The sequence below is a fragment of the Harpia harpyja genome, chromosome 3 (genome assembly GCF_026419915.1).
Source record: "Harpia harpyja isolate bHarHar1 chromosome 3, bHarHar1 primary haplotype, whole genome shotgun sequence".
Taxonomy (NCBI): Eukaryota; Metazoa; Chordata; class Aves; order Accipitriformes; family Accipitridae; genus Harpia; species Harpia harpyja.
In genome coordinates this window covers 22104537-22117520 of record NC_068942.1, presented here as the reverse complement: position 1 = coordinate 22117520, position 12984 = coordinate 22104537, and the positions used below count along the sequence as shown (strand labels likewise).

The window sequence follows — 12984 nt, the reverse complement described above, 5'->3', positions numbered from 1 at the left end:
TGGTGTGGAAATGACAGCAGGTAGTGAGATAATGTGAACATAACAGTTGGGAATTTTACAGGGAAGAGTAAACATCCGACTTGGCAGATGATATTTTGTTCTTAAGAAATAAAAATATTTATGAGATCCTTATGAGGCAGAAGAAGATTGTACATGTTCTTCAGCCATCTTTACTTAAATGAGTCATTAAAACACTTATTTGAAAGTAGTGAGACAATTCAGCAGGACTAGAAATAAACCAGACTTTTGTAAGTATCTTATATGTCTCCCCAGACAGTCAGTCACGTATATAAAGCACACATAGTTGGGGAAGCAGCAGACAGATGAATATAGCCACGGCTGACTTCAGTAGCTCAAGAACACAACAACTGAATACCAAAAGACACATCAGTTCAAACAATTTAATATTGTTTCAAAGATCATTCATTCATTAGCAGCTCAACTGCAGTGAAAAACACAGTGTGAAATACCAAATTATGGAATGTCCTATAAAGCTATACATTTTTTAAGTTAAATGATAAGGGAAAGAAGTTATCTAAGTAGCATAATCTGCCTTGAATTTGCTCATTTTCAATAAGGAAATTAACACTTTTTTGGAAGAAGAAAATCAGACTTCATTCCAATATTGGTAAATAAAATCATACTTTTAAGAACATACAAATATGAGGATGCTCAATGAGCACTTGGATCATCACTGTCACTGTTCAGAATAGCTAAATAGATCATCAGAATGGAAGTTCACTCTCCATGTGCCAGAATAACAAGCTTTTTAAAGTAGAACAGAGGAAAATCCACAGGGAACACAGAAAGTTAATACAATGTTATTTATATGCACTGGTAGTTTTATATTGCACTCATTTGCTGAGTTGAGGAAGTTCAGCTTGCTATTCCAAAGCCTGCACAATGTATGTATTACTGTCATTATGCCTTGCTTTTGAATGCTTTTTATATCATATTTGAAACTACAAGGAAAATAAAATGTAAGCTTGTGATGACATACATTAATGATTCAAACAAATCCATAAAGTTTTAAAGTCTACTCAATTCTCATTACAGGAGAGGCTAAAGAGTGGCTTAGTCGCAGAGCGGAGAACTCAGAAGTCCTTGTTTCCCAGTATGTCTGTGCTAACTGCATGTCTATAGTGTAATTTGTTTCAAGTTAACTATACAGATCCATAAATTTATTAGTGACAGAGCAATGTGAACTAGGATTTTAGTCTTAATATCTAAAGGAGAAAGATTTAGGGCAACTTTCTAAGTCCTCTGCAGATAAAAGTTCCACTAAATAATAAAAAAAAAAAAAAGGGGGGGGGCAAAAAGTTGAAACGTTTCTTCTCCCTGCCTTAAATCCCAAATCAGTTTTTTCCTTGTGTCTTGAGTATGCTTAGGATCGGACTGAATAAAGGAGTTCAGGAGTCTGAAAATCTCTAAAGTGGCCTGCTGTTGCAAGCTATGTTTCACCAGTTGCAGACTGACACTCAGCTGAAAAGTTGTCTAATTTAACAAGGTTTTTTCCTCCACAGATGCTCTGCAGGTCTGGGGAGAAAGTGTTAAGTACATGCACGGGCAGAGGTGCTCCTTGTGCAATATCTTATACAGCAGTGGATATCAAAACAAGGGGCAATGAGACCAGCTTAGGCGAAGACTTAATTTCCAGGCACATTTAGCACTTCCTAGAAGGCCAATAAAATCACCATGGTGGTAAACACTGAGGGGAAAAAAGGAGATAACTTCTCTTGCTAGGGGAGGCACCTAAAAGCCACAGATCGTTAAACAGGTTTAAGTAAGCATTCTTGAGGTCTTTTTGAACTTTTTAACGTGTATAGAAGTGGGAATTCTTGTTTTCTGCAGTTGGCCAGATGGTCCTGACTCATTCTGTCAGTCACAAGGCCAAAATGATTTTTACATTAACAACAAAACCTTGAAGCCATAAGTCTTCTCCCTCAAATACCTCCTGCTGAAGAATTTGTGAGCACTCGTTTGTTCCCTTTAATCTTGCAAGCTTCTTATTTTTGATCAATGCTTTGACTGTAAAACAAACTATTTCTGTTAACAGAGCTATGCACATACAGCTCATTTATCTCTTCCTTTGCCAGAAAATTGTACAGAAGGCTCCAAAGTGTTGTTCCAGTTTGCACTTGAAGGCACTGGTATACACAAGGCTCTCAAACAGCAACCACCATAAATCTCAAACTCTGTGGACTGATGTTCAAGGGGCAGAGTGAAACAGAAGCATCTATCCTTCTTCCATACCACTTCCTCATCACTCTATAAATACAGATGCTGTCTACAGAATAAAAGCAGTCCAGTAACCAACCCATGAAACAACAAATTATTAACCAGTGAGACTGGCGCTTTGATGATTATTGATTATTTTTAAGATGTCTGTAGAAACATATATATTGCATCCTTAGTTTGTATACATATTATTCTTATATATGTATGTATAAAATACCTATAATATAAATATTTATATAGGTAAAAGTCTATACTCTTCAGGTTGCTAAGACAAATCTAAGACTAAGGATCCATTCTTCTCTGTCTTGTAACATGCAGCTAGGATTCCAAAAAAGTCAGTTAATGAGATTAAAAATGCACACGTTTTAATGCAATTAAAACAACGATTTGCCCTCTTAATGCAATACAAATTATTGTTTAATGTAGACCAAAAGTGTAGTTTGAATTATCTCAATTATTGCAGTTTTGGCTTACATTCAGCTATGTTAGAAATCCTCTGCAGAAATCTGCCAAGAGGAAAATAAGATACAATTACTTTTATTGAAGTATAAACTTACATACCTTGGCCTCCGAAATGCTAAACCATATTGTTGGCAAGCCAGTCCCACAGTGGGAGTATAAACAATAGGCATGAACCTTTCAATGTCAGAAGTCAGCACTTTATAGAAAAGCTTTTCATTTCGATCCTGAAGACTCATTAGTAGAATATATCTGTGGAGAATTGCATATAATTAGACAGACATCAAGTGAACATATAAAGTAAATTTAGAAATACAAAGGTGTTTAGATAATTAAGTAAAGCTATGTTTGTTCTATAACAGCCTCTTTCTTGTTGAGAGTATTTAAATTCCTCCATGTCTTAACAGCACAAATGGTTCAGACACAAAGGATAACAAACTGGTTGAGAAAGAGAGAAGCTGAAACCATCACGAAGTTGACAACCTCTACATACTCAGGAAGCTAATCCCTCTCAGGTATAAAACACTATGCTGCAATTGAGTTTTTGGTTTGTCAGAACCTAATCCATACATATCAGTTGTTCCACTTGAAATGAGACCATCATTAAATAGAACTTAAACAAGCTTACTCTCTTGCCCAAGGAAATGAAACTAAAAATGTTAGCTTTTTCTGCTCTTGCCTCAATAGAAATTTCTCTTAAATCCAGACTCATACTTCAAATAAATACTTCACCTGAATACTGTAGGACAAAGCTTTCAAAAACAAAGCATACACATATGGCCTTTCATCCCTGAAATCTGTGTTTGTAAGAAATCTGCAATGTTTTATCTCCTAATGGAAATAAATTTTTGATTGCATTTGAATAAGTTTTATACTTGTTTAAAAAGAAAACCAATGAGAAAGAAAAAAATCAGAGAAATGAGAGTGAAAAAAAGTTCATGCTTAGCTTGATCTGGTTTTGACTACCATCGCTTTAATATTGAATAAATACACTAAAGCTCCAAGATCCCAACCAGGAAGCCAAATTTCAATGCTGAGTATGACAGATTATATGAGTCTATGAGTGAATTCAAGTTATACTAGTTCACAGAGGTATGACTCTGGTCACTAAGTGAACCCTTAATATTTAGGAATTTGATGATCCTAAACCTCAACTCTCTATTCATTAGTTTTAGTAAGGTTAAGTATTACTTTAAAAATTAAGCAGTCTTCAATACCAATAGGCTTACATAAAAACTTTAACTTAATTTAGGTATACAATTTATGTAGGTTTGGTTTTTTTTTTTTTAATTTACAACGGATTACTACTTACTTATACTCAAAAAGTTTAATATGCCCATCATTTTATTACACAAGTGTTGAGGAAATGTATACAGCACATTCATTCCAAAAGCCTGGAGGTTCATGTGCTTAAATATTATTCACATTAACGTTCCTTCAGCATACATGCACCAATAAAATCTAATTCATACTTTAGGAAGACACAGATATAGTCTGGTAACTACCTTACAAAGAACAGTTCAGTAAACCTGCATTTGTTTCGTTCAAGCTTAACTTGTATATCCCTGTATATAGTATTGCTTTTGCAATCTGCTCTGTAAACCTTTAACAAGCACTATAAGCAAGGCTAGTGCAGCCAGTGTGGCAGCTGGTGACTGTAATGAGGTGACAGAAGTGAGGCAAAACAGTGTCCCTCCCCTTGTGTCACTAAGGGTACTGCAGACCCTGAAGAGATAAAGATGTAGAAACCAAAGAGTTGAAGATGTACTCTGAATACCATCACCATGAGACATCCTGAGCCACCTTCCATCATACACATTAGTTTTGAATGTTCTCCAAGGTTAAATTATATCCTGCACTTGTAGTTCTTAGCTACAAATACAGATACATACTAATTTTCTTACATATTATTACATTTCCCTACTAACCTTTCATTTTCCCAGTATTGCATTATGATATAGCATATCTTTCCATGTCCTTGAATTCTTGGAGCATTTTCTTTACTACAACCTTTCTCCTGAGGATGATTATCCCAACATTTACCTTGAAATACAAGCTCATTCACATATAGTTGTGAAAACATTTGAAGACATTCATTTTGTTTCCAGAGGATCTTGAAAGTGATGTTAGAGAATACCATGCATACTTTGGCCTGCTCTATACCAGAGACTGCAAGCATTCATGCAGGCTACATCACTATGTTTAGAAGCAGTTGCCAGTATATTTTTTTTCTTTTTACCACTTTCATTTAAAATTAGGTATGGCTGCTTAAGACTGTAAAATACCTTTTCATCATCCTTTCTTATTACTCAGATCTTGTAAAAGAAATCTTTTGCAAATGAAATTAAAAGTTTAGCAAAAGGCTTCCTCCAGGACTTCAAAGCAAAAAACTATTTGCTAAACTCTCCATTTCATTTTTACTGTCCTATAGCATTAAATTGGGGGTTTATTTTCTTGTTTGCATTTATCATGCCATTTTTATATTCAGGATATGCTAAAGAAATTGCAAAGATAATAACTGCATACTACTTATAATCAAATTTTCAAATATTACATACTTGGCCATATCCATATAAGCATAAGAAATATTATTATAAAGTGAAAAATATTTCTAGAGAAGTGCAGTTTTGATCAGAAGGCTACTTTTTAGTGGCAGGAATAAAATACCTCTTCTTTTTCAACACAGTAACTTGCTTAGGGGTATCAACTTTCTCAAAATTTCTTTCTTGAGGGGAAAAGCAAAAATGCTTCATCCTCAATGTGGTGTTGGTTATAATGCATTAGACAACAAGTATGCATCTTTTAGCAACATTCAAGTAATCTACACAACTAAAAGCATGAAGTGGTTTTCAGCATTGTGTTTTAAAAAAAGATATATTTAAATTGTAGTATTTAATGGAATCTTTTACTGAAGCCCACATTTAATTGAAAACATAGTGAAAACAAGCAATAAAACACTGAGAACAATCATTTGTGCTATAAAAAGGGCGAAAAATATTATCTGTCCTCAGACAAGGAATCTTGAATGAAGATTTCAAGGAAGAATTTCAGAGGATGAAAACAAGGCCTGGCAAGTAAAACAGAAGGGATTGCCAAGCATTCAAATTTCAGTATGTCACTTTTCCCCCTTGCCTTTATTTCACCTAAGAACTTTTCATGCTAGTCTGCTATTACAAAGAAAATGAAATACAGTAGCAACAAAAGGATATAAACCAAGTATCATGCAAAACCCCAATCTGATCTAACTACCAGAAAATTACCGATCATTTCTTAGAATAACTGGCCCTACTATCACTGGTATGCATTTTACAAGGCAAAATGCAATGGTAAAAAAAAAAAACCAAACCCAAAGTTTGTTTGCTCTTCTTATCTTGCAAAACATGAGAGCAAATAAAGGAAAGTGGGAGGAAACACTATTATTTTTAACACGTGTGAGATACTTAGCTCCATTACTTTGCATCATCAGTATCTATACAGAAATGCTATTAAAGACAGAGAACTTTAAAAAAAAACAAAGTAACACAGCATTCTCAGGAAAAGTGATTTGATGGCACCTCTTCTAATGTTCACACACCCGGTATAACATTTTACCAGTGTGACTCTTTGAAGAAAGAAAAGCCCAGACAGAAGATGTGGCTGTGTCAGGGGCAACGATTTCAGTGTCAATATAGAGCAAGCAGACAGACAATTAAGAACATACAGGGGAGAAAAAAAAAAATTAAATTACTTGCAGAATCCATTGCAGCCTTTCCAAGTTAAGTTAGAGGAATAGAATTATTTCCTGTTATTGGTTTCCTTTTTGCCAAGCATACCGGGCAATGTATTTGCTGCTGTTTCACATTCATTTTGTGTATGAACTCTTGGTATTTCAGAGCACAGCAATTCCATGCTGCAAGTCAGCAAAGGAGTTTCAGCCATGCCAAAACCTGTCATTGCCATGGCACTTAGCTTAATGAATTTATGCACACCCTCTTTCCAATCAAAACCAGGGCAAGCTACAGTCCTGCCAGCGTAGGATGCCGTCACACACAGACTTAATGTTTCATGAGACAATACCCTTCTGTCTAAGGTACTTAACAGCTTCTACCTGTGCAATATTCAAATGGTTGTAATTAATCTTTTGTACAAGTGAAGACTATGCCAGATGCATACTGGAAGAAACATTCTTTTTCTAGAATTAGTACGTTCACATTCAGTAAAAGGCAATAGCTGCATGCTCTTATGCAAGGTTGTCCTTGAGCACCTGCCTGTACAAGGAGCACTTGAGTTTTTCTTTCAAGTTCCAGTTAAAATAGACAATGTCTTCTGGCACCCTCCGTCAGTGAAGGTATTCAAGGAGTAACTGTGGTAGGATCCCAGTCACTCTTCCCTTCAAAATGCTTCGATACAAGTATAAGTACAGGAGACCAGAGTTCTCATATTGCCTTGAAAGACTGAGCTCACACACATGTAATGCACATGTTCTCAGAGCCGGATCTCTATTGACATACTCCAATAAGATTGTCAGACACTTGACTTATAAACACAGCTGCAAATTTTGCACACTCAATCCACACAAGCGTTTTATCTCTGCAAAGGAGCCCAAGATGGCATGGTTGACAGTCTTCAAAGGAAGTATCTTCTGCATGCAAATGTTACCAAGCCTTTCAATCAGTGGTCTTAAACGTAAACCCGGACATGTAACGCACAAATGATTTTATTTTGCTAAAAACTGGAGAAAACACCACAGCAATATAATGCCCCACTAATATAAGAGGAAATTTTTTTTTTATCAAAGCATAGCATGACATGAATAGTCAATTTAAGCCTGCTGAGTGTTCACACAGAATACAAATATGATTTCTTAAAGAAGCAGTTTCATTTGGGGAGGACTTAAGCACTTAAAATTATATAAATGCACAAGAGCCAACCTGATTTAATTTACACAAATTCGCATTGATCCAAGATTACCCCTGAAAGCTTATTTCTTAACTGCTATGGACCTGCGTTACAAAACCATAGACTAGCTGAGGTTGGAAGGGACCTCTGGAGAACGCCTCATCCAATCTCCTGCTCAAAGCAGAGTCAACTCGAGCAGGTTGCCCAGGACCATGTTCAGTCAGGTTTTGATTATCTCCAAGGATGGAGACTCCAGCCCAGCCCATCCATTATAAATGGAGCCACACTGTTTATTCAGAGTGTAAGGGGAAGGAGAAGATACAAATACCTGGACCAAAAAGGTTATGGTTGAGAAAACACCACTGCCACATGCCACAGAATAAGATTGGGAAATAAACATAGCTTTTAAATTTTTTTCTTATGTTAATTACTAAATTCTTAACTGAAGTATTTTGACTAGCGATCCCTTTAGTGAGAAAAAAGCCTAACTTTTAATAATTTCAAGTCATTTCTATGAACCAAAGACTTACTAGTTTTCTCAGCTGAAGTACATCACTAAAACCCTATTAACAACAACAAATTTGTACTGCAAAGCTGCACAGTACAATATAACCTTTATACTATAAAAGGCATTATACTAAAAACTGGCTTCATGGTATAAAATCCCATATATAACATGTATATAACAGTCTTATGCTCAAGACACATCGATGTAATATTGTAATGTTTGCACTTCCGTTTTAAGAATGTCTGGTCACAGGGACAGGAAACAAATGTCTTCCTTACCCAACTATTTATTTGGAAAAGAGAAAATGCAAAAGAAGACTCATAGGTGGGAAATAATTATAGTAATTTTTTGTTTAATTAATTATATAGAGACATTAAGCTTAACAGGGACAGATTTGGAAAAAAATTATCTTCTGGAAAACCTTTTATTTGCATTTATTTGTAAACATATCTATATTTATTTATACTTGTTTATTATATGTGTCTATCGCATGTGTATTAAGTGTACTTCAAAAAAAAAGTTCCTTTCCTCGACCCCCACCCAAGACAGATTTTTCTTTTCTTTCATTTAACTTGATAAAGCAAGTTTTCTGCAAAGTATTCCCACAATACTTGGAGACAGTTATTTTTATTTGATGATTCCCATTGTGATCAAAACTTCAGTATATGGTGGTTTATTTTGGTTTGAATGGCACAGCATTCAAACTTTTAATACTCTGTCACTTAAAACTGATCCTTTCTTTTTTCCTTCCTGCAGATATTTTTGCATTTTGGTGAAGGGCCATTTAAATATCCACAATTTTTTGCTAAAAAAATAAAGAATTAAGATTTGGAAATACTGCTATCTCCTCCTGAACTTCACATCACTAGACCTGTAACTTTCAATCTGTGATGTTTTGAGAAACACAAGTGCTTTTCTCCTATGACCTGAAGTAGGAGCAAAAGTTCTTTGCTAGTTAAGAAACACATACAACAATGGGGTAAAAGGCCTTTTTTCTTCCTGCTTTTAAGTTACAGGTGAATAGAAATCCCTGCAATTCAGATAGAAACAAACAATTGAAACAGCCTTAAAGTCTTAAATGTCCTGAAACATAGGAAAAAACGAGCTGTATCACGAAGGGACTACTTCAAGGCAGAGTTAAGGGGGAGATGGGGATGGAAGGACAGAGAAAGTTTTCTCCTATGGTAACGTCAGTGGTTAAAGCAGGGGTCTCCAAGAAATTTTACGCTTTGCTACAGCAGGGACTCAGACTAAAACATTCTAGCTTGGGAAGCTACTGCTCTGTGATAACTCATAATGCCCTCCCTGAGAGCACTGGAGGGTAGTTAACCTAGAAAAGATATCACATTCATGAGCTCTTCACTCATGTTCTGCCTCCATAAAAAAAAAAAAGGTTGTGGCAACCTTAAATTATAAAAAAGCCTTGCCACCAACAGACAGGTATCTAAAAGCCATGTATTACATACAGATAAGAAGACAACCCACAACAGAGAAAAGTGAGGCACAGGGGGAAAAATAAAGGAATAGTGTTTTGTTCTAGGGCCTATATGACACATTTAGAAAAAAAAAAAACAACAACATTTGAGTATTCATAAATTTTTAAAGGCCTCCCCAGTTTTTTTCTTTAAAAAACCCCAAACACAACAACACTATATTACATATTAATTTTATAATATTTTATAAATTTTATATTTGTTTTAATGCATATGTATCTATATGCATGTAAAGACATTACTGACTTTCAGTTTCACATGAATTCATTTGCTTCTGATGACCTTTGTATCATTTGGTTATTTAAATAATAAGTTCATGTGAACAGCACTGGAATATTACAATTGAAAATTAGGAGATGATTTTTTGAAGAAAGCATTCTAGCAGAAGTATATCTTTAGCTTAATGATTCCCAATCATCAACCACCACAGCTCGAAAAACACCCACAAAATTTCATCTGTACTACCATAAAAAAAATAAGGGGCTCAGGCTTTGATAACTAGGATAAAGTTTCATTGCTATGCTTTACCTGTCTAGGTCAGATGTCAGCCTTTCAAAATTCTTCAGAATACTATAAACCTGGGCATCTTGACTAACAAAGCAAGGTGGCAATAATCCATGAATATTCAACTGTTGCCTCTCCTCCAAGGTAAAAGCCATGCCCTGAAAAAAGAAAAATAAAAAACATGTATACATATATATGAGAGATATTCCTTTTAAGAAAATTCTGCAGCAAAGTATAGCACAGGTAAAGTCAGCATCAGAAAAGCTATTTAATATTAAACAGAATTAACAATTATGCAATGATTTTGGAAGAAGTTTTTATTGAGTCATAAGAGAACAGGCCTGTACGGTACGATGACTCCATTCCAGCACAGAATGAGTTAAGGTCTTCTGACACTGCAAGCCTATTACCTGCAAAATTATTAAGTTACAGCTGAAGAAGAGAGCAGCAGTATATTCTCACTCACTCATCTCTTTGGCTATCTTCTAAACACAAAGCATGGATAATGTTCATTTTCAGTGTAAACATTATGCTTTTAATACCTGGAAGTTTTTCAAGATCTTAGTTATGTCAGATGTTCATGTGAATTTTTAAAAGAACTCTGTGGTACAGTAAAGTCATCGCTATCATGTTATAGTCAAAGAGCTTGGTCCAGCACCTAGTGAAGTCAGTCAAAAGAAACATGGCCATAGCGAGTTCAGTGCAAACTTATTTTGTTTTTCAAATTCACATTCAGTTACAGTAAGGAAAATCTGTACAGACTTACTGGATTTCCTTATTGCATCCAGAAAAGACATTTAAAAGTATTTAGTATGTTCTGTGGACAGTCACAGAATGCTTAACACTTGAATCCAGCTTGTGGATTAGCAGAGACTGCCAAAGAGCTGCTTTTTAATGAGGTCTGTCTGTCTAAAACATATGCAGAAGTTACCCAAGCTATTGGAAGAAAGAGGATGCCTTTACAGCAGAAACAGGACCATGGATTTAGCACACTAGTACCAAGCACTCTGACTGCTGAAGTTTTACTTCGCTGTGGTAACTACAGCCAGGCAGGACTGATGGACAGGATCAGACCTTTGACAGTTTTCGGGGATAAAAAGGAATGTCAGAGGAGTTTCTTCCATGTATGACATATGAAATCTATGCATTTGTTTCACACTATAGCCACTGGTTGGTGGCTCCACAGACACGTTACAGCTCTCCTTTAGCATCACGCCTGCACTGCTTCCACTCCAGAATCGGTACTGGCAGACCTGCAAGTGTCTTTAAGGTCTCTCTTAGGTTAATACCAAAAATGTCTATAATCTTGGCAATATGCTTATCATGTAGCTTAAACGTATTCAAAAGTTAATGTACTAGAGGTTAGATAGCACTTATTACCCTACCAAGAAGATATATGTGTGCATGTGTATATACACATATATAAACAAGCCATTAGACAGTTACCTAATATTCTACACCTATTGTACAACTATCTACAATATACTTTGTTTCTTATGAAAAAAAATATTTGAGAAAACACCTTGGGAGACATGAAAGGAAAAAAAAAGCAATGTAATGTTTCTGCATTTACTCTCCTGTGGAAAATAAATACTACTAACATACTTTCACAACTACCTCTATAAATATACTTTTAAAATTTCTTTGTTCATGCTGCCATTAGAATTAGCTGGATCAACAAATGATGGGAAAAACTGGGTAAAGCAAGAGCACAAATACAAAAGGCATCCTTCAGTGTACATTTGCACTACTCTTGCCTTTTCAAGAGAACAAATTCACAGTCCTTTACACAATGACGTTACTGCCTTTCGCACAACATCTAGTGTGTGTCACTACAGTGTTGCGATACAACATGATAAATTCATACCAGGTAGTTTGATTACCTGGACAGCTGCCACCTTTCCTCCCCCCCTCCGCCCCACCCAGAAATACTAACCTCACAGGACTTATTCTTACAGAACAAAAATATACTATAAAATCTTCCTGTCTCTTACTACTCTATACTTCTTACATAATTTTAATCTAAATAATTTTCAAGTGGCTATATCATTGTTGCTTGAAAAAAAGTAGAAAAAAAAAAAAACCCTAAGGCAACCCCACCAGACTACCTGCACTAAAATGCCATTAATCAAGTTGTTACCCTTAAGTGAAATGATGACCCAAAAAAAAAAAAAACAGGAAAAGAAAAATTTCATAATGAACACTTTACAGAACATCAAACATTTCCAGAACATGCTTCTCCCACACATAGAAATGGAGGGAAACCAAATTTAATAAACATCAATAACTGTTTTGCTATAGGTTTGCATGCACGCAAGATTTCAAAGTCTTTCAAAAGCATACACAAACCCTGTTTTTTCTTGTCCCTACATGAATTTTCTGTGGCCAGATATGTCAGGAGTGTCTTCAGCTGCTATCACATTTTGAAAGACCATGGAAGAAGGGAGAATCAATGCTCCTCATGAGTTTATTCAAAGTCGATTTCTCTTATCTCCAGTAGACTGGTTTTGGCTTTAAAAAAAAAGCACATAAAAGCTGCGCATAGGTGCTCACACGCACACACACTTCAGCATCAGTTCCAAATGGTTGGACTTTAGGGAGCTGCATAGTTTTACTGGATCTCTCAGTGCTGGCAATAAAGTGGCAATCCAATTATTCTCTGCATCTCTCCTTTCCCCTGTTTCTATTAGTCAAAATTTTCTGAAAGAAAAAAAATCAAAAAGTCTGTGTTTTCCTTCACTTTAGGAATAAGATATGGACTTTAATCACTCTGATAGGGTTTCCCCTCTTATTGGAAAATATATTTTATTTTAAAACAGACACATGAAAAGTTGATACATCTTGCCAAGTGCCTTTTTAAAAAAATACTTTGTCTTGGAATAGTGTATTTTCCACATATTGCTA

General features: G+C 35.4%; 1 protein-coding gene across 2 annotated transcripts in view; it reads right to left on the bottom strand.

Annotated features, from left to right (window-relative positions):
- Positions 1-12984, bottom strand: part of ME1 (malic enzyme 1) — a 191920-nt gene that overhangs the window by 131909 nt on the left and 47027 nt on the right. For both annotated transcript variants that reach the window (XM_052781629.1, XM_052781630.1), the window contains exons 2-3: positions 10105-10238; positions 2800-2949 (exon numbers count right to left, since the gene is read on the bottom strand). In XM_052781629.1, coding sequence (XP_052637589.1) covers positions 2800-2949; positions 10105-10238 — 284 coding nt within the window. The remainder of the gene's footprint in view (positions 1-2799; positions 2950-10104; positions 10239-12984) is intronic.